This window comes from Peromyscus eremicus, chromosome 8a (genome assembly GCF_949786415.1).
Source record: "Peromyscus eremicus chromosome 8a, PerEre_H2_v1, whole genome shotgun sequence".
NCBI classification, from domain to species: Eukaryota; Metazoa; Chordata; class Mammalia; order Rodentia; family Cricetidae; genus Peromyscus; species Peromyscus eremicus.
In genome coordinates, this window is record NC_081423.1 from 41,446,692 (window position 1) to 41,468,455 (window position 21,764).

The following is a 21,764-nucleotide window of genomic DNA, read 5'->3' on the forward strand; positions in this document are numbered from 1 at the left end:
TTAGACAACAAAGATTGAAATGTCCCACAAAATAAAAATATGACTTGTATGTAAGTATGGGTTCAGTTTTATGGTTGTTTCCAGGGTGTTATCTTTTAGGTACAGACAGTGAAACTGGCCACCACCGAATGTTACACATGCTTGTAGTGACTTGAGTGAAAGGCAGCGATTATTGAGGTATTAGCCTATTGTTGCAGAACAGGTAGGTTTTATTTGGGGATGGTCTCAGTAGGTAGCCCTGGCTGGCCTGGAACTGGCAACGTGGACTAGTGTGGCTCCAAACTCACAAGAGATCTACCTGCCTCTGCCACAGCAAATTAAGTAAAGATTAAACAGAACTCCAGAGACAAACTGCATATGAAGGATGGCTGTTCAGCAAAACATGGACAGACAGATGACTACGTTTTTGTCGAGGCACTCTGCTTAATTTGCAGAGAATTCATGCAAGTTTCCTAGGACTATGACTTGAAAGGCATTATATGCAAAGACACACTGCCAAATTAGGTGCTTATCAAGGGTTGTACTGTAAGGAAAAATAGAACTGGAAAACTTCATTTTGGTACACCTTGTCTCTTTTCAGTTACTACATTACCTGCCATTTTTCCAATGGAATGCAGAGTTGCAATCTGACATTCAAGTCAAAGGAAAATTTGATCATGTCTGACTTTTATAGGTTTTATCTTCCTAGATACGCATATCACTCACCTTAGGATCAAACCTTATTCATTTCAGCAGCTACATTTGAGCAACTAGTTTCAAGCATGAAGTACACTTAAGAGTAAAGTTAGACCCCAAATCTGATAAACACCTGAGTGTTGCTCGAATTTTAAAATAGTCTGATAATAAAAAACCCGGAGCCAGATACTGGGGTAAATGCTGGAAGATCGGAGAGACAAAGGAACAAGCCACTGCCACATCTCACCTCGCCAACTCCACAAATCCTGAGCCTCTGAATCCTCAGCCAAAAGGAGTCTAGCTGAAAAGGCAATCCTTTAGTTCCTGTCTCTGCACGCCTTATATACTTTTCTCTGCCCAGTCATATTACTTCCTTCCTAGTGCTGGGATTAAAGGCCTGTGTGCTTCCCAAAATACTGCTAGCAAAGGTATGAGATCTCAAGTACTGGGATTAAAGGTGTGTGCCACCATTGCCTGGCTCTGTTTCTCTCCTAGACTGAATCAGTCTCATGTAGTCCAGGGTGGCTTTGAACTGGCAGAGATCTTTAACCTTCCTGACTGCTAGGATTAAAGGTGTGTGCCACTACTGCCTGGCCTCTATGCTTAATCTAGTAGCTGATTCTGTTCTCTGATCCTCAGGCAAATTTTATTAGGGTACAACAAAATATCACCACACCTGAGAACTGAAACTACTTTCACTGAACCAAATACTATGTATTAGGTGTTCAAATATCCCACTATGCTTTAATTATTAGTGACTGCAAATCTGGGACCTGCCCAATGATTTTAAGACTCTGAACAGAGTGCTGCATAATTAGAATCATTATGCAAAACTTGTTTATATATGCTAGCAGAGATCATCAAAATTGTACATGGACACCCCCCTTTTTTGCTAGTGTTGTGTATTTACTGGGTGGCCCCAAATGATAGTTCCTGTCTAATGTGGACCAGAGAAGACAAAAGGTTAGATACCAGATATTAAGCATGCTGAGGGGAGCAGGGCAAGAGCTGTAGGAAGTGGAGTGGGTAAAGATTTTGGGAGAGTTAACAAATCATGGGATCCCTCTTTTCTAGTAGGCTAAGATGGGAACCCAGACCCTTAAATATAATTGGCAAATGCTCTATCTCAGAGCTACATGCTCAACTTTTCAGAAGTTTTCACTGGTGCCAAGGTGTCTGCAGATGGCTGGCTAATGGAATATAAATAGAACATCACATGCCCTATCCCATCCCCAAGAGTGTGAGCATCTCTCACTGGGGATGGCAGAACCAGCTGTATCACATGAGCCCTGTGAATGTAGAAGGCTTGCTGTTACTACTGTGTAAGGGTGAAGTCCAGTTTCATTCATCATGTTACTATATCACTAAATATGTTTTCCATTATGTGTTTCAATTTCAGTTCCACATGCGAAACATGTCTGCCTCCTGCTTCTAATTCTTTTTCAAATAACTTTATAGTGGTCAGCTGAGTTTCCAGTGGTGGGAAGGACCAAGCACAGCAAAGTGAAATGTTAACAATTTAGAACTAGAACAGAAAGACTGGGTTAACTAAGTCCTGAATTGCAGACCTCAGTTTTTTACAGAATGGTTTTAATTAATCTTGTTATTAATGGGAAAGCACATCAAAATAGATTTCAGGAAATTAAAGAAGCAAAAACTTACAAACAACATCAACCATACAAGTGATTCTAATTGCTTGACAATTATCTTTTAAAACATTAAGTTAGACAGGAGTCTTTTCAAGAAAAATATTTATTTTTAACTATGTGTGTGTGGGTATGAGTATGTGCGCTGACTCCCCTAAAGCTGTAATTGTGAGCTTCCTGACATGGGTCACTAGGAACTGAATTCATTCTGGAAGAGCCATCTCTCCAGCTCTTAGATAATAATAATCGAAAATGACTGGGGTTCCTGCTGCTTACAGGGTTTGGTCAACTTCAAGGTGTCAAACACTTATTCCAACAGAATGACTAATGTTTCTTTTCTAACACTTTTGTAAGTGAACTAACTGTGAAGAACCATCAATAAACCAGACAGGTAAGCGCCATGAATTTGGTACAGTGTGATGATGTAACGCTGGTAAGGTATTTAACGATCAGTCCTTTTGGAAACAAACTTCACTAGTTCATGATGGCTTAGTCTTTAAGGATGAAGTTGAGCAAATCATTAAGTTAGGGGGGAAATTGTGTCCCAAACTAATGTACACAGCAGTGCTTACAAAGCTGAGGCGGAGGGTCATGGCAGTTCCAGGCCTGGAGTACAGTGAAACCATCTCAAAAAGTTCCCAACAACCTGCTGCTGCGGCTGCTAGCCCTCTGGGGTCCTTTTTGCTACCTCTGGCCTGACACAGTTATGCGCCCCCTTCTCTCTTTAATGCTTTTAAACTTTATTTTTTTAATTTTTAAAAATTTATGTCTATATGCATGTGCACCACATGCACTCAGCGTCCACAGAGACCAGAAAAGGGTGTCGGATCCCCTAGAACTGGAGTTACAGATAGTTGTGAGCCACATGTGGCTTCTGGGAATTGGAGTCCTCTCCAAGAACAAATCAAGTTGTCAGGCTAGCACATCAATGCCTTTATCTGTTGGGCCTCTCCTCAGCCCAGACCTTTGTTGTCATCCTTTATTTCCCTCACAACATACCCTAAACTATCTTCATTAAAAACTAGTTTTTTTGCCAGGCGTGGTAGCTCATGCCTTTAATCCCAGCACTTGGGGAGGGGGCAGAGGCAGGCCAATCTCTGTGAGTTCCAGGGCAGTCAGAGCTACAAAGTGAGACCCTGTCTCAAAAAAAACAAATAAAATAATATTAATAACAATAACAACTACTTTTTTTGGGGGCTGGAGAAATGGCTCAGTGGTTAAGAGCACTTGCTCTTGTAGGGGACCTGAATTTAGTACCCAGTACCCACATGATGGCTAGCAACATCCCTACCTCCAATTCTAGGAGAGCCAATGTCTTCTTTTGACCTCTGAGGGCACCAGGCATGCATGTGGTACACATACATACATGCAGGCAAAACACTCATACACATAAACAAAATCTGAAAAGAATTTTAAAACTAAAACTTCCAACTTTTGTAGTGCCAGGGACTGAACTCAGAACCTAGGGCCTTCCACATGTAGACAAGTGCTGTACCACTGAGCTGTATTCCCACACGCCATTTTTACTTTCTTCTGGAGACAGTATCACACTGTTGCCCAGTGTGGCGATCTTCCTGCTTTAGTCTGCTTCACTGCTGGGATTACAGGTGTGTACAACTAACTTAGTTCTTTCTCCTTACAGTTGTGTGTATACTTGAATGTGCTGACGCACGCAGTCCGTTTTCTCCTCCACCATTTGGGTTCCAGGGATCCAACTCAGGTTGGCAAGTTTGGCAGAAGGGGCCTTTTAACTGCTGAGCTATCTCCCAGTCCATACCTTTTTACATTTTATTTCTGAAGGTATGTGTGTGTGGTGGTGGTGGTAGGGTTGAATCAAGGGTCTCGGGCACGCTAAGCAAATCTCCATCAGCGGATTACATCCCCAACTCTTAAGCTGTTATTTACAAGGTTAGAATGGAAGGAGAGAATTGAGAACTGAAGAACTCTTGGCAGCTTCCATCCAAACTTCTGTACTTCAGAGATAACCAAATCTGCCCAGGCAGTGGTGGCACAAACCTTTAATCCCAGCACTTGGGAGGCAGAGGCAGATGGATCTCTCTGAGTTGGAAGGCAGCTTGGTTGACAGAGTGAGTTCTAGGACATCCAGGGCTACACAGAGAAACACTGTCTTGAGAGATAGATAGATAGATAGATAGATAGATAGATAGATAGATAGAAACACCAAATCCTGCCATGGTTCTAGCACCAATAGTCCTGCCCCTAGGATGACCCAGCCCTTTACATTCCACTGAAGCGCCTGTTTGAGAAAGCTCAATGCTGCCAGGAAAAAGAATTGTTCATTTTGGGCAACACCTGGTTGCCAATAACAGGTTCCCAACTTACTTTTCTTAAAGACTTACTAAAAAGGGCCTAGAATTTTGAATCCTTCCTTTGTCCCTTTATGGTAGTGTTCATATTTCTTACACTTTAGGAGTGTACTTCTCAAAGAACCAAGGGCCATACATATCTTTGCAATGTAGTTATTAGGAAAGACAGGGCCTCCATCTCCTAGTCTTGGAGACACAAAAAAGATTCTTTGGTCTAACCTTAGACGGGCCTCTGTACACTATCTTGTAAAACCTAGTTTTAATAAAGAACTTTGTTTACCAAGACCACTCCTCTACCTGTCGTTCATGTCAGGCTCCTCAGTATAGACACAAGCCTTCCAGGATTGTCTTCACCAAGAATCCAGTTAGGCTGGCTTAACCAGTCCCGTTTTACCCTACTTTTTCCTCTTACCAATTTTCCATCCACTGACCCCAACATCGATCTTTGGCTATACATTTCCCTTTGTTCACGCTGTAGTGAGTCCCATCTCTCCCCTACTGTACTGGCCCCTATATCTCGTTCTACAATCCTTATACAGCCTTCCTTATCGTTCTTTAACAAACCACGGAATACTTTTTAACACGGAGCAGAATCCTAACGTCACTGCCAACTAGAAACACGCTGGCCTTATGGCATCGACAGTGACCAGCTCTGTAATTCCTTTCACTTCTCTGACTACAGAACCCCGTTCTCCCTCCTCACTCACATTCCCCTTAAAACACCTAAAGACCCTTACACAAATAGGAATGCAGCTCTCGACTAAACACAATCTTTTCTTAACCGCTTTACCAAACACGGGCTATGTTTGACAGAACCCAAAGGGAACTCGGCCCAGGTGCGGGCTTCATCTCCAGGGAAAAACTTGTCCGGGCTGACGCAGTCACGCTAGTGTAGTGACCAAACACCCCACCTCGCAACCCTTAGCCTCGGTCCTTCTTGCCTAAGTAGCAGGGGCACCCAGACCACCCATTTACGGAGTAGGGAGTGATGCACTGGGCGAAGTTCGAGCCTCCTCGTCCTCCTCCTGAAAGCGAGCAAACTCTGAGATCCTCGACATTCCCGGCGTAGCTGGCGTCCAGTGAGGCTCGCTACCTAGCGGGAGCGATGGCGCCGGCTACAGGTATCGGGAGAGGCTCCCTCACTTTCCCTGACCGCCGGTTTCACTGAATCGAGAGAAAGCACCTTTGGACAACGACTATTGTTTTCAGTAGCAATCCCCAAATCCGAAAGAGCTGAGGCCACCGAAACCAGAAGTTCACAACACCACTTCCAGGTCACGCCTGGAAGTGACTGTCCACAGCCACCGTCTCTATGCCGTAAAGCAAGATGGCCGCTCTCTCTTACGACACTACTGCGAGCACTTCCCTAGTCGGGAGGGGACTATAGGTCTCCATCACCCGCTGTAGTTTTCCTAGGAATCTATTATTCATGCATTCATTTCACTTAGACTTGGTGAGGGTGAACTGGAAGCTAGGAAAGGCAACGTTGGACATAGAGCGGCGCCATCTTGTACGGACGCTGAAGCCCAGCCCTCCGGGCGTTGAGCCTGCACAGGGCAATGCTTGTCAGTGAGGAAGGGAGGGATAGCGTGGTTACGTGATGGCGTATTTCCGTTTCCTCGCCGCCGGGGCGTTTTTGGTTGGACAGTCTTGTTGCGGGGAGGGAGGGGGAAGATTGTTTGCTCCCTAGACGCTCCCCGCACAACAAGGTAAACTGAGGTAAAGCCGGGAAGGGGGATTTTGGCTCTTGGTTATATGGGGTGGCTGGGACTCAGACCTTGGGACTGCGGAAGAGTGTGGGGTTGGAGCCTGGGGGCTCAGATGGTCCGCAGGACTGGTGAGGCGAGGTTGAGGGTTAGAAGGTGAATGGCTAAGCTGGAGAGGGCGGTGGGGCACCGGCTGAACAGAAAGAGAGTGTGGATGTGAGGGTGGGGGCTCAGAGGGAAGTCTGGAGAGTGCTGACTGGGGAGGGGCTGGAGTGAGGGACAGGGGCAGGAGCAGAGTCGGACCTAAAGTCCTTGAGGCCTGAGGAAAGAAGTTGAGGTGGGGACTGGTCGGACCACACGAGTGTGTGTTGTTGGTAGAGTGGTGTCTTTGGGAGACCCCGGACTTGGAGAAGGCTGCTGGCCAAGGTTCTGATGCTGACATCATATATAACTTGGCCTTTGTTTCTCCTGCAGCTCCCCAGAGGCTCATCTCTTAGCCTCTGCTCGGACTTAGCCTTCTCTCCATCTGCCACCACAGCCTGGAGGCGCTTGCCTCCACCCTCCCGAATGGTGCTCCTCTTCGCAGGCCTCGGCCCAGGATCCAGGCCCCCTTTGCTCCTTGATTTGGGGCTGTTGTTGCTGGGGTCTCTTGGTGGACTCCCTGTGGTGGGGTGTGAAGAACGTTTGCACAGACGAGGCTTTGGTTATAGGGACCTCACCAACACTTTGACTCTCAGCCTCTAACCGAGCGTGAGGCTCCTCCTGTGCCCACTGTTTTTCTGCCTTTGAGAAGAGAAACCCTTCTCTTTGACATCCAAAGCCCAGGAAGCCTCAAGCTGGGGCCCTGGTCCCAGCATGTCAGCCCTCTCCTGTGCATAGGGCTCTGCCCTCTTCCAGCCAGCATGGCTGATTTCAAAAAGGCTCCAGGGGGCCGAGAGACGCCACAGGGGGAACTGCGGCCCGAGATGGTAGAGGATGAAGTCCCTAGGAGCCCCGTCGCAGAGGAGCCTGGAGGAGGCGGGAGCAACAGCAGTGAGACCAAATTGTCCCCTAGAGAGGAGGAAGAACTGGACCCTAGGATACAGGTGAGAGGACCGGGTGGGAGGAGGGGAGGGAAGCCCAGATTCCAGACTCGCTGAAGAGCTGTCAGAGGAATGAGGCCTTAGACCTACTCTCTCTCAGTGGACTGGGAGGGAGAAGGAAACAAGTATGTCCACAGAACATCGCGGTTTATCATGACAAGTGCCCATGGGAGAGTGGGGACCCTGCCAGGGTGCTTGAGGTATGCTGGATGGTGGTACACTTTAGAGCACAGAACCCTTGTCCTTCTTTCTGAATAAGCAGAGGGGCCGGTCGCCCAGATAGCTTGCATGTATGTACTGGAGGCAAGAGGAGGTGACTGAGATTGGGAGGCAGTTTTGAGGCTGAGTGGAGGGATCTTTTCACTTTTTTTCTGCTTTCTCAGCAGTTTAGTTGGTAAGACAGGGAGATGGTTGTGTAAGAGACAGCAGGGAGGTGGCTGTGAGGGAGACTGGGATTGTGGGGGAGAGATGACTAGCTAGGTAAAGCGGAATTATCTGTAGTGTTTCAGGCTACTGTCTAAGGCGGATCACAGACAGCATGTGCCTGTGTGTTGGGGGCCCGGGAACGCCATTTGTGTAGGCTGCAGCTCTGAAGTTCTGTTATTTGGAGAAGTGATTTCTCTCCTTCTGGAGATAGCCAGAGCATCCTGGAGCTTGAATTCTTGGGCCTCTCTGTCAACAAACCTTACTGGGTAATGCCAATGAATTGCAAAGAAAGCAAACCTGGGCTTGGTGTGTGGGTCTGAGTGTGTGTGTGTGTGTGTGTGTGTGTGTGTGTGTGTAGTAAGGCTCCTCTTGGCTAATGGAGCATTGGTGAGCTATTCTTTTCTGGCATGAGTCAGTAATTTATTTCTGCTGTGCTTCTTGGTGCTGAATTGAAAACAACTCAGCTTCTCTTGCTCATTCTAAAGACTTGTCCTCCACTGAGAAAATACGTTTAAAAAAAAATCAGGATAGGTATTCAAGCCACTTCAGCCCCATGAGTTGTGATTTTTTTTTTTTTTAAGAAGGTTAACTTCTTTGAGCTTCAGTTTGTCTGTAAAGTGAGGGATTTGATTTGTCTGAGTTGCACAGCTCCCATTCACCGTACACAGAAGTCTAGAGTTCTTTACTTTTATAAATACATTTGTTTGTTTCTTTGGTAGAGTTTATAGATGGTTAAGAAGGAGCTCTCTCTGTTCCTTGAGGAGAAGGGCATATAATGCACTTCTTTTTTTGAGGGGGGGGTGGTTTCGAGACAGGGTTTCTCTGTAGCTTTGGAGCCTGTCCTGGACTAGCTCTGTAGACCAGGCTGGCCTCTAACTCACAGAGATCCACCTGCCTCTGCTTCCCCAGTGCTGGCATTACAGGCATGCGCCACCACCGCCAGGCATAATGCACTTCTTATACCTTCCTGAAATATCCCCTGTTCTACCTTGGAAAAGCCTCCTCTCCTGGCTTCTTCCACCAGCCTCTCGCTCTGTGTACTTTTCTAGTACTCGTGTAGGCAAAGGCAGTAGAATGAAGAGACACTTGTGCTGTGCTGCCCAGGAGGTGCCACCAGAGTCCCTATGTAAACAGAGTCAGATAAAATAAAAACCGAAGTTCTGTGCTGTAGTCATGGTGCTGATGGGAAATTTCTGCCATCACTGTTCTGACTGATGAGCTCTGGGAGTGCTGGAATGCCCTGAGGATGCGTAAGGTCTACTTTGCCTCTGGTGAGCTTGCGGTGTGGTACTGGAGGGGCAAACTAGACCCTTATTTCTCTTGCTAAGCTGTGTAAGCTGTATACTTGGTAGATTGTGGTAGGCTGCATGGGGAGGGAAGGTCTTACATTCTGCCTCGTTTAATGGCACAGGCACAGATAGGTCAGCTCTTCAGCCTCACCAGGGATTCAGAGTTTGCCATATGGAAAAAGCAGCCTGATGTGAGGAATACCACAGTTTTGAGGTGGAGGCCACAACATTCTGCCCTTCCGTATTTGTGTTCTTCTGGGTGCTGAGGAGGTGAGATAGTATGTGTTTGGAGTTGGTTTTAGTGTTGATGGTGGTCTGTATCACATGCCTTGAAAATGTGCTTCAGTTCTTTCAGGGAGTGTCTGTTTTTCTAGAGTCTCAACACATTTAATGTGTCTCCATTAACAGATCCATCAAAATCCACTAGGGAGTTTTAAAAAACATTTCATTTACTCTGTTGAATAGGATAAGATGTGAAATTAAAGCACACCCAGGGCTGAGTCCAATAGGCAAGGGGTGGCCCAGAGGCAGGGCTCTGATCTGTTTTGGAATTTTTAAAATTTCTTGGAAATGCCTATCCTTGGGTGAGGCTCCCTAATGTGGGGCTGTTTTTCCATGGCTGACAGGCAGGTAGCTCATGTGCATCATCTGGTGGGATGTCTCTAGAAGTAGACTGCAGACTAGCCTGTACCTGCCTGTAGTATGTGTTTACCTCTTCAGAAAAGGCTGTCTCCATCAAGGTTTCATTGGATCATTGGAGTTCCTCACGTCCTCCAGCTTTTGGAAAGAGGGTCTTAGTGGACAGAAGTGGGTTGGTGCTAGGATGGGCCTGGCCTCCGCTCTGGTTTTCTCTGCCTATTTTATTTTATTTTATTTTATTTTATTTTATTTTATTTTATTTTATTTTTTTATGAGATAGGGTTTCATGTAGTCTAGGATGGTCTTGAACTCACTATATAGCTCATGCTGCCTTTGAAGTCCTAATCCTTTTACCTCTGCATCCTGAGTGCTGGGATTATAGGTATGTGCCACCATGTTTGGCTCTACTTCCTTTTCGATGGATACATTTTTTTAAAGATATGTGGACACACTTGCTTTACTCCCAGTTCTTCAGGGTGACTTTGCAACCCCTTGTCCTCATCCTCAAGTGTTGGTTTAACTCTCAAAGTACAGTCATCATCACCCTGGCCCTGTTTACTCATCATCAGCCTGGGCCTTTGGTGGTTTGCGGAAGAGGACCAGGAGCATCCAAGGGTGGAGCAGAAACATTTGTAGTCAAGCACCCATGCTTTGACTCAGTGGCCTGGCATTCTGGGAATGCACCCAGAGTGCCCCAAGAAGGTCATCCTCCTGCTGGCTGCTGGCTTTCTGACAGATGATGCATGCTGACTCAGACCCTGTCCTCCCTGAATTCCATTTTCGCTGAGTGCCGGGAGTTCCTGGTGGAACAGGCCAAATGGAATGTGTTGCTGACTGTCCACAACAGCACTTAGCACTTTGGGTGCTCAGCGGCTTCCCACTGTGCTTTGCCATGATGCTTCAGATTGACTATTTCTCCCTGCTTGCCATGGCCATCTGTCTGTGGGGGGCTTCTCTTTGTTCTGTTTGAGCGTTGTGAGCACTAGTTAGACCTATCAGCAGGCATTTTCTTTTCTTTCTTTCCTTTTTTTTGGCGGGTGGGGTGGGGTTTGAGACAAGGTTTCTATATGTATCCCTGGCTGTCTTAGAACTTGTTCTGTGGACCAGGCTAGCCTTGAACTTTTAAGACAGGCTTTACCCTATAGTTCAGGCTGACCTTGAACTTAGGATCTCTTGGCCTCAGCTTTCCAAGTGTTGGGGTTATGGATGGGTGCCACTGTAGTTGGTAGCAGGTATTTAACTTTTTTCTTTTTAATTGCAAGGGGTGCCATTGATTTGCTAGTTCCTATATTTGAGCTCACAGATACCTGTCTGCCTCTGCCTTCCAAGTTCTGGGATTAAAAGCATAAGCCACCATGCCCAGCCCTGTTTTTCTTCTTAAAGGTGATGTTGATAGCTGAGTGTGGTGGTGTACGTTTTTAATCTCAGCACTAGGGATCCTGAGCCAGGAGGATCAAGAGTTTTGAAAAATAGCTTTTGGAAAATGAGCCATTCCATGTGAGTTCACAGCATTGTTCTGTGAGTGGCGCTATCAAGGACAGTCAGCTAGATCCATGGCTCTTTGGAGGTAGGCTATGCACAGTTTCATGTCCCTGTTCCTAGTTCCACTGTAGGTCTCCGCATTGTATTATTATTTTTATTTTAGAGGATGCATGGGAGCAATTTCCTGTACTTTTAGTTTTTCAGTATTCTTTCAAAGTGTGCACGTGTGTGTCTGTATTATAGAAATAAGTGAGCTCTTTCATTCCAGCCCAAACCCCCTCCCTGGGTTTCTGGAAGGGCCAAATGACGTGAATGGTAGCTGACATCACATCCATGCAGATGGGGCAAGATGGTGGTGTTGCTGTCTAATGCCTGTCATGGATAGGCAGCAGGCAGACCGCATGGGCTGGTGGAGTCAGAGCCTGGAGCTGAGCACCTGCCCTGTAGAACCTGTAGCTAAGTACCCGGCATTTCCAGATGTAGAGCCCTTGGAACAGCCCAGCACTCTAAGGAGTAGCTTCCGATCACCAGGATCTGGGATTAGATGTGTTTTCTTAGGCAAGGGAGAATGATTTGTGGCCAGCACTTTCCCAGCTCCCTACCACATCACTGAAAGATTCCATGCTTTTTTCTCAGGCCCAGGGACCAGTGAGACATTCAAACTACTAGATCTAGTGATTTTTCCCTGAGAATCCCCCTTGCCACTACAAGATCATTGTACTGGGGGCTTCTGAGATGACTTAGTGGTTAAGAGCATGTACTGCTGCTCTTACAAAGACCTGAGTTAAGTTCCCAGCACCCATGTTGGGTGGCTCATAACCACCTGTAACTCCAGGGGAATTTGATGCCTCGGGCCTCTGCAGACATCTGCACTCACATGCATACCCCTTCCCCCATACTCATAATTTTAAAAAAATAGATAAGAAAAGTTGTACTGTATTGGATGGGATCTTGTCAAAAAACCTCTTGGAACCCTTGGGTCTTGCCCATCCAACAAGCCCCGTGTTTCTGTGTCCTGCATTTCCTTGGTCTTTTCCTCTTCTTCCACTTGTAACACAGTAAATAGCTTTTACTTGTTTCTGTGGTCCCTCCAAGCTTCCCTTCCATTGCTCAGACCTGCCATCTTACATCATAGACTGAGCGGCCCCAGGCTCTGGGGGATTCACTTTGCCGTTGGGCCTCTATTTTCTGCTCTTCCTGTGGCACCCCATCTCACTGGTCTTTCTTCCTGCCTCTCAACTTGTCTCCCTGGAGCATTTGCTCTCCTTTGCCTTCTTGCTGGGAAGAGGTGCCTCAGGGGTCTTGCCCTGGGCCTTCTGCTCAGGTGGGTGAGCCTGCTGCCTAGGGGGCACCTGGGACCGTTCCCACACAGGTTTACTGTTGCCAAGAGCCTTTTGCTCACTGATGTGAGTCACCACCTCTGTGTGCGCTGTGTTCTACATTCTTTTTAAAGATTTGTTTATTTTATGTGTGTGTTTTGCCTGCATATATGTATGTGGACCATGTTCATGCAATGCCCTTGGAGGCCAGAAGAGGACACTGGATCCCCTGGAGCTGGAATTGCAGATGGTTGTGCACTGCCGTGTGGGTGCTGGGAACTGAACCTGGTACCTCTGCAAGAGCAACAAGTAGTCTTAAACCCTGAGCCGTCTCTCCAGGCCCCGTGTTCCACATTTTTCTCAAAGTATTGAGCAATAAGTATGCAGTAAGCATGTGCTGAGTGGCCCTCCTGGCCCAGGGAGGAGAATCCTTCATCTCCATCAAGAGGAAGTGGTGCATTCTGGTGACCAGTGAGGCTCACTGCCACTTGCTCTGTGTGTGGTAGCACTGCATTCCCTGCCCTGGGTTCCTCATCCTTGCGATGGGGGTCTGACTACTCAGTTAAGTGGAACTGTGAAGATTTCATGAGACTGTCCTCTGGCCTAGACAGGTGCTGTTGGAACGGTCCCTCCTGCATTTCTTAGCCCTTTTCCAAGTGACTCACTTCACTCCCCGGTCTGCTGGGACTTTCTCTCTGTTTTTCCTCCTGCCTAGTGTAGTTCACTTGAGGCTACTTGCATCTGTTCTAACTTGTACCCTTCTTTGGCAGGAGGAGCTGGAGCATCTGAACCAGGCTAGTGAGGAGATCAACCAGGTGGAGCTACAGCTAGACGTGAGTGCCTCATTCCTCACGCCCTTGGGCCGGTGTCTGGAGAGGTCTCTATCTGTGTTTCCCTAGATCTAGACGGTGGTAGAGGAGGGGGTGTGTCTGAGAAATGAGATTCTGAGACCTGTATGCCTGCTTTCTATCTTCCCGTCCAGGAGGCCAGGACCACTTACCGGAGGATCCTGCAGGAGTCTGCAAGAAAGCTTAACACCCAGGGCTCCCACTTGGGGAGCTGTATTGAGAAGGCCCGGCCCTACTATGAGGCACGACGGCTGGCGAAGGAGGTGTGCCTGTGTTTCTGCTACTGTTACAAATACTATAAGACCTTAGAGGAGGAAAGGGTTTATGTGACTTCCGGTCACAGTCATCATTGATGGAAGTCAGGGCAGCAGCCCAAGCAAGAACTGGGACAGAACCATGAGGAACCCTGCTTGCTGGCTCACTTGAAGGCTTATGCTCAGCTAGCTTTCTTGTATAGTCCAGGACCACCTGCTCAGAGAATGTACCACCCGTAGTGGGCTGGGCCTTTTTACATCAGTTAATAACCAAGATAATGTCTTATAGACATGCCCACAGGCCAATCTGATCTGGGCAATTCCTCAGCTGAGATTCCCTTTTCAGGTGACTCTAGGCTGTGTCTAGTTGACATAACTAAGTGATAGGGCAGTTTGAGCTACAGTCAGGGAGGACTTCCTGCAGGGTCTGTCTCTGGACTCTTCAGTCTCTGTTTGGAATGGAGAATAAAGCACCATACTTAAGGGCATGGGCATGCTCTGAATAGCCTGTGAGTTGAGGAGATTCTTACAGTTGTAGGGAATGGGTTCACGGGGCCAGTGAGATGGCTAAAGGCACCTCCTGCCAAGCCTGATGCCCTGAGTTCTCGCCGGGATCCACATGGTGAAAGGAGAGAACGGACTCCTGTGTATTGTCCTCTGACCTCCACATGCATGGTGTGCATTTGTGCTGACACACACACATACATGCACATGCACGCACATATAAATACATAAAATGTAAGAAAATGGGCTCATGGTCAAGAAATGGTTGTGTGGAGGCACTGGGTCTTGTCCAGAAAATTTTGTTCAGTCTCACCAATGGCTTCATTCTTTCTATCCTTCCTTCTCCCTTCTCTTCTCTTCCTCTTCACTCCCCTCCCCTGCCCTCCCCTCCCTTCTCTATTTCCTTGGGCTGGGATCAAACCCAGGGTCTTGGAAATACCAGACAAGAACACCCACCAGTCTACCTGCTGATGTTTAGAAGTCTTCTGTGTTGAAGTAGTTAGGATTCAGGGTGTATTTAGGATATCCACTCTGACATCCTACTGTTTTTCTTTGTTTCTCTCTGTCTCGTCCTTTCCTCCTCTCTTCCTCCTATCCCTTCCCCTCTTCCCCTCCTCCCCTCCATCCCCCCTCCTCTTCCCTCCCTCCCTCCCTCCCTCCCTCCCTCCTCCCCTCCCTCCTCCCCTCCCTTCCTTCCTTCCTTCCTTCCTTCCTTCCTTCCTTCCTTCCTTCCTTCCTTCCTTCCTTCCTTCGAGACAGGGTGTCTCTGTGTACCTCTGGCTGTCCTGGAATTCTCTGTGTAGACCAGACTGGTCTCAAACTCAGAGAGATTTACTTGCCTCTGCCTCCTGAGTGCTGGGATTAAAAGTGTGGGCCACCACACCTGGCTCAATAATTCTACTGGTTTTTTTTTTGTTATTTATTATATTAATATTTATTATTATTAATGGGAATAGATCTTTGTTTATCATAAAATATGTGACCAATATGGTATCTGCACTATATTATCCGCTTAGGTATATATTATCACCATACTATTGTCTGTAATTCAAATTTTATTACTACATTTTATCCAACCTACTCGTTTTACACTTAGATTTTGCATATGAGAGCCACTTCTTAGTAACTTGCATTTTTTCAGAGTTTTGTTTTTGAACCAAATTTACATTTGTGGACACAAGAGAGCTTCTAATTATGTGTGAATTAAACAAAATATAGAAATATTAAGGGGGAAAGCCGATGTTCTCCTTCTACTTCTCTCAGCAGCCTATTTTCTGCCCTCCAGATAGTTCTTAAATTTGCATATATGATAGATTTAGCAATATAAAATGATAATTAACATTCATTTGAAAACAAACACGAACAAACTCTTTGCTCAGAAATTTTTACAATGATTTCTTCTTGAGTTTGTACAATGTTATTGACACTGCCAAATTTGGTCAGTTGTATTTATTTATTTATTTATTTATTTATTTATTTATTTATTTATTTATTTATTTATTTATTTATTTATTACGTATACAGTATGTATGACTGCAGGCCAGAAGAGGGCACCAGATCTCGTTACAGATGGTTGTGAGCCACCATGTGGTTGCTGGGAATCGAACTCAGGACCTCTGGAAGAACTGTCAGTGCTCTTAACCTCTGAGCCATCTCTCCAGCCCGGTCAGTTGTCTTTTTACAATAATACTATTTATAAATCTCCTTATTCTACAACCTATAGCAAAATGTTTGACTTGGTAATTTATGCCATTCACTTTGTGAAATGTGCAACCCACTCCTGTTTTTAGAGAAGTGCAGGAGATTGATGGGGTTGTATGAGAAGTCTGAGTTTTGTTTGTTTGTTTGTTTGTTTTTTTGAGACAGGGTTTTTCTGTGTAGCTTTGGAGCCTGTCCTGGAACTAGCTCTGTAGACCAGGCTGGCCTCAAACTCAGAGATCCGCCTGCCTTTCCCTCCCGAGTGCGGGGACTACAGGCATGCGCCACCACTGCCTGGTGTGAGAAGTCTGATTTTTTTTTTTTTTAAAGTATATATGTGCAGAATTTGAAGAGCTGAAATCCTTGAACTGAATCCTGGACTCACGTGGCTGCTTCTCCCTGTTTGTGCCCAGTGTGTGTTATTCCAGTTCTAACAGCCAGTTAGTTGCTATGAACTGTTTCTTTGTGTGCTATAAGCAACTAAACATGCATTCTTCCCTTTACTATTACTTCTGTAGTATGCTTTTTTTTTGTTTTAAAAACTACTTTGTTGTATATTTTACAAAAATGCAATCATATAATATGTGCTGTCGTTGTTCCTTCATCTTACCTGTGTTACTGTGTTGTGACATAATACCAAAGCTGTAGACAGCACCTTCTGGTGATGAAGTGCTTTGTGGGGCTGAAGAAATGGCTCAGTTCTTAAGAAGTGTGTTGCTGCTGCGCCACACCCTAGCCCTGTGTCATACATTATTTATAAGCTCAATAGCTATTTTCTTTCTTGTTTAGGTTTTGGTTTTGAGACAGGATCTCTCCATGTAGTCCTGGCTGTCCTGGAGCTTATTATGTAGACCAGGCTGGCCTCAATCTTGAACTCACAGAGATCTGCCTGCCTCTGTCTTCTGAGTGCTAGGAGTAAAGGTGTGAGTGACCACGGCATATGAGAGTCACCTGCTGTGCTGTTTCCATTTGTAAGACATGCTCTTTTAGTCCGTTTCTTGTAAACCTGGAAGCTTGGGTTTGCTTCCAGGTTTTTGCTTGACTAGTATTGGTTGAATATCCCTTATCTTAATTTTGAATAGAGGAGGTATCAGATGTTAAACTGGTAACAGATGCTATGTTTGATCTTAGCCAGTGAGGTGAGAAGCAGTCTTTATCTTAATTTGGGGTTAAAAAGTATTTTAGTTTTTTTTCCAGATTTTGGAATATGTGCCTATGTATAATGACATACCTTGGAGATGGCAATCGAACTCAAACAGGGAATTCATGTAAATTTGATAAGCATCCTATACATATAACCTGATATATGCCAATGTTTTTATTTAAAGTATTTGTTTTTATTTATGTTGTGTATATGTGAGTCTGGCTAGATTTCATGTGGCCACCATGTGGCAGTATCTTTCTTCTGAATATTTCTACATTTCTTTTTCTAATCTGTAGAATGTTGCTTTGATGGCATCTATCCTGAGTGTGGTTTGGGAAATGAAGCTGACATTATAAGTGGGCCTTCCTCTTTCTCTTGTCCTCACCCCTTTGGGGGGGGGTCTCCTGGGTGACTGGGCTCCTTCAGGGCTCCCCATCCTGATGGCCGTGTCTCCACAGGCCCAGCAGGAGACACAGAAGGCAGCATTGCGCTATGAGCGGGCTGTGAGCATGCACAATGCTGCCCGGGAGATGGTCTTTGTGGCTGAGCAGGGGGTCATGGCTGACAAAAACCGACTGGACCCTACATGGCAGGAGATGCTCAACCATGCTACCTGTAAGGTAAGGGGCTGCTCCCTCCTCACGCCTTCCTCTCACTTTCCCACTCCGGCCTTCCCTCAGCTTTGGTTTCATTTAGGGCGGAACCTGCCCTACCTCTGCCCTGCTTAGCCTCCAGTGCTTCCATGATAACATTTCTCTTGTAGAGTGCCTTCTCTGCTCTCCTGTTTCCTCTGGGTGTGGCTCATCCATGAGCTGCTTCCAGGCGGTGGCTCTGGATTTAGTACTTACATGTTAGGTTCAGCCTTGTGACTCTCTGGTCCTGTTTCCAGGAAGTTTCCCTTCACTGGTCTTGTGCTCTGCCAGTGTATCTTGGAGATTTCATTTGTGTACCATTTCCAGGCTCCTAAAGTAGACTGGGGATGGGGGCACCCTGGCATGGGCTCATTCTGCCTCCTGCAGCTTGTTCATGTATCAGCTCCTGGGTAGTGACTGGGTCTTCCAGTTTTTGGAATGCATAGGGAAGACACTTTGTCCAGTTGTGGGCCTCATGAGTGAGTGTAGGTGTATTGGGTAGCCATAGGGATGGGAGCACCTATGAGGTTGGCTGCTTCTGGGAGACAAGATAGCTGACGCCGTCACCTGTCTCCTGGTTGCATGCTCTTCTGGGCTACACACAGGTAGGGAGGGTGTGGAAACTAGGAGAGCCCAGCATGCCTCTGACTTTCCACAGGCAATGCCTCAGGATTGTTTGGCTGCACAATTACAGTGTGCTTGAGGGTGTTCGGCCACTCTTAAGGAACGAGCTGGCTGTAGCACCCTCCCATGGTGTCAGCCAAGCTGAGTGGTAAGTCATATAGATGAGGACAGGCAAAGACAGTGGGGGAGAAGTGTTTACAGAGGCATGTGCTGGAGATATGTGTCCAAAAGAGATGGTAAGAAGCTCTAGCTGTCCCTGAACCCCTGTCCGTCTCACTTTGTAGACAGTGGGGATGGGGGAGCAGTTTGCAGGCATCTCTGTTCAGGGCTGATCCCAGAGATGTATGTATGCCAGCTCATTGATGGGTGTCCCCATCCCAACCTGGGCTAGGTAAACGAGGCAGAGGAAGAGCGTCTTCGAGGTGAACGGGAACATCAGCGTGTGACTCGGCTTTGCCAGCAGGCTGAGGCTCGGGTCCAGGCCCTGCAGAAGACCCTCCGACGGGCCATTGGCAAGAGCCGCCCCTACTTTGAACTCAAGGCCCAGTTCAGCCAAATCCTGGAGGTAGCTAAGTGGGGAGAATGGGCAGGGGGAGGGAGTGCGGTGTGCTTCTTTGGTCAGTGCTGGGGACGGATGGGGGTAAAACCTTGCCAGACCAACCAATACTCTAGCATGTGCTCAAAATGACCCTGCAGGAGTGGGAGGCCGGGGCGAGCAGTTTGTGCTGGTAGAGAACACTGATCAAGAGGCACAGGTAAATGAGGAGAGTAAGAATTGATGGAAGCTGGGAATGGGGGCAAACCAGCCAGATGGAGAGGAAGGGAGGAGGACGAGCCAGTGGGGTGAAGCCGTGGGAGAAAGGCTGGGTGGGGCTCAGGTCAAGAGGGACATTCGGAGGGTGTAGTCGGGCTGGAGAAAGCATTGCTGTTCAGAGGTGCTGAGGGCATCGGGGCCGGGATAGGAGGCCTGGCCTTAGGGAAGAGTGCTGAGTGGGTTCAGAAGCCATCTTACGGGTCACTTGTCCCCTCCACAGGAGCACAAGGCCAAGGTGACAGAGCTGGAGCAGCAGGTGGCACAGGCCAAGACCCGCTACTCGGTGGCCCTGCGTAACCTGGAGCAGATCAGCGAGCAGATTCACGCCCGGCGCCGGGGCTTGCCTCCTCACCCCCTGGGCCCACGGCGATCCTCCCCTGTGGGGGCCGAAGCTGGGCTTGAGAGCATTGAGGATGGGGACAGCGGGATTGAAGGGGCAGAGGGCGGGGGCCTGGAGGAGGGCAGCAGCCTTGGGCCTGGGCCAGGCCCAGATACAGACACGCTGAGCCTGTTAAGCCTGCGCACCGTGGCCTCTGACCTGCAGAAGTGTGACTCAGTGGAGCACCTGCGTGGCCTCTCAGACCATGCCAGTCTAGATGGCCAAGAGCTGGGACCCCAGAGCCGGGGACGCCGGGGGAGTGATGGTGGAGTCCGGGGGGGCCGGCACCAGCGCAGCGTCAGCCTGTAGCTTTGTGGCCAGGGTGCTGCCTTGACTTCTACTCTGGGCAATTGGGGCCCCCACAGGCCTTCTTCTCCTTGAGTCCTGTCTGCCCCAGATCTGGTCTGCAGCCTTCCCTGGGCGAGGTCAGCCGTGTCTCAGTCCTGTCTCCCTAGCTTTCTCACTGTTCCTTCTCTCAGGAGGCCGCTCTCTCTTTGCCTTACCCAGAAGGCTTGCGCTCTGGCCCGGCTCCTCTTCCCTCCTGGCACCTGAGTCTCTGTGATCTCCTCTTCTGACCCGACTTCTATCTGTCCGGCTTTTCCCCTCAGGGAACTTGGTCTAGAAGACACAGGAAGGTCACGGGAGCACACATGTCCTAGCCCAAGTGGTTGGACAGGCCCTCACCTGTTGGTTCTTGGCACTGTCTGCCCAGAAGGCAGCTCCCCAGGGTGCCCTAGATATGCTGCTGAGTCCCGGCAGCCTGTGCTCTTGTCTTTCTGTCCTAGCCTGCCTGTGAGCAACGTGTGAATGTCCACGTGCCTCTGGAAGACACCACCTTCTGTCAATGCACTTCTTGTGACCTTAGCTGCTATGCTGTGTGTCTGTAATTCAGTGTTGGGTCAGAGCCAAACCCTGTTATCAACGCCGCGATTAGGACCAACTCCAAATGGCCCCTGTCTGTGTGGTTTGTCTCCAGTTGGGCTGGGCCCTTCTCATTGCCAAGGTGCTAGTAGGCCCCTGATGGGGTCTATGCTGGAGGGTAGAGATGTGAGATTCTCAAGGCTGAGACCTTGCCATCCCCACCCGCTCCCTCATGTGTGGCTCTGGGCTTGCTTTTTCTCGTTGGAGGTTGAACTGGAGCTTGGCACCCTCCTACAGGGTGGCATCAGGGAATTTGGTGCTCAATCGCTCTCTATCGCTCTTCCTCACACCAGACAGTACCTACTCCAGGAACCTTTGGGGAGCGCTTTAAGCGTGGCTGCGGAGCCTCCCTTCTTGTGTCTGAGGAGCTGACCTGAATTGAGGGGTCCCAGCCTCAAAGAGCAGCTCTGGGTGCTGGTGCTCCTGGGTTGTGTGAGGGGAAACCACACCAGATCTGGGTGCCTTGAAGAGCTGACCTCCTGCCCCACCAGGAGGATGGGGAGAGTGCTTGCCCAGGGCTGGGAGAAGAGCGCCCATGTCTGGAATGGGCTCTCCCAGGTTTCAGGTTTGAGGATGGTCACAATGAGAACCTGTGGGGTTTGAGGTGGCTGTTGAGGAAGAGCAGAAATGAGGACGTGAGTGTGCGAGTGCATGTGCTGGTGTGTGTGGGAAAGGGTCGGTCCTGGTTTTATTTAAATAAAATAGTTTATGTAACCGTGATGATCACTGTCTGTTGAAAGAGAAGTGAGAGTGACAGAGGGTTCTTGAGGCCAGTCAAGAAGTCAAGATGGTGCACACCACCCGAGAAGAGGGGAACAGGTGCCAGCTTTGGGGTGGTCACACACAGGCTAGGTGGACAAGGCTGGGGGGCCAGTGCCCAGAAGGCTGTGTTGTGCAGTAGTGAGTGCTGGGGGTGGGCTTGCTGCAGAGGGCCTGCAGGGTTGGAGTGGTCAGTGTTGGGGCTAAGACTAGAGTGCTGGCATGGCACATAGTATTAAGGAAGGGAGGGATCAAAGTAGGGACACTTGATTATTAAATGTGGCATGGCACTGGATCTTGAATTTCCAGTAGACAGTGGTTTCTGTCCACTGCAATATCATGACATATTCACTCCTGAGTTGGAGCATGCCTGGTTATAGGTGGGAGAGGTCTGGGTGTATTTAGACAAGGATGGGAGACACCTGTGAAACACCCAGGAAGTCGGGTCCACAAGGAGCCTTGGAGGTGAAGATTGGGCTGGAGCTGAGCCTGGCCACATTTGTAGTCCCGTCATTCAGGAGAAGGAAGGAGAATCAGAAGTTCAAAGTCACCTTCAGCTACATAGTAAGTTTGAGGCCAGCCTATGCTACATGAGA

At 48.0% G+C, this 21,764-nt stretch overlaps 1 protein-coding gene across 2 annotated transcripts; it reads left to right on the forward strand.

Moving 5' to 3' along the window:
* Positions 1-5,962: 5,962 nt before the first annotated feature.
* On the forward strand, positions 5,963-21,123 carry Sh3bp5l (SH3 binding domain protein 5 like). 2 transcript variants are annotated; one of them, XM_059270630.1, is made up of 7 exons: positions 5,963-6,367; positions 6,829-7,439; positions 13,362-13,424; positions 13,574-13,702; positions 17,498-17,659; positions 18,687-18,860; positions 19,330-21,123. In XM_059270630.1, exons 2-7 carry the CDS (start codon positions 7,257-7,259, stop codon positions 19,795-19,797), a joined length of 1,179 nt encoding a protein of 392 aa, XP_059126613.1. In that variant the 5' UTR covers positions 5,963-6,367; positions 6,829-7,256; the 3' UTR covers positions 19,798-21,123. The 2 variants fall into 2 exon arrangements, with proteins under 2 accessions (XP_059126613.1, XP_059126612.1); XM_059270629.1 differs by having other exon boundaries at positions 5,963-6,357.
* Positions 21,124-21,764: the final 641 nt, after the last annotated feature.

Coding starts and splice junctions, on each gene's coding strand:
- Sh3bp5l (XM_059270630.1), top strand. CDS start 7,257: ATGGCTGATTTCAAAAAGGCTCCAGGGGGCCGAGAGACGCCACAGGGG. Junction 13,703..17,497: donor CACGACGGCTGGCGAAGGAG/GTGTGCCTGTGT, acceptor GTGTCTCCACAG/GCCCAGCAGGAGACACAGAA. Junction 18,861..19,329: donor AGTTCAGCCAAATCCTGGAG/GTAGCTAAGTGG, acceptor TCCCCTCCACAG/GAGCACAAGGCCAAGGTGAC.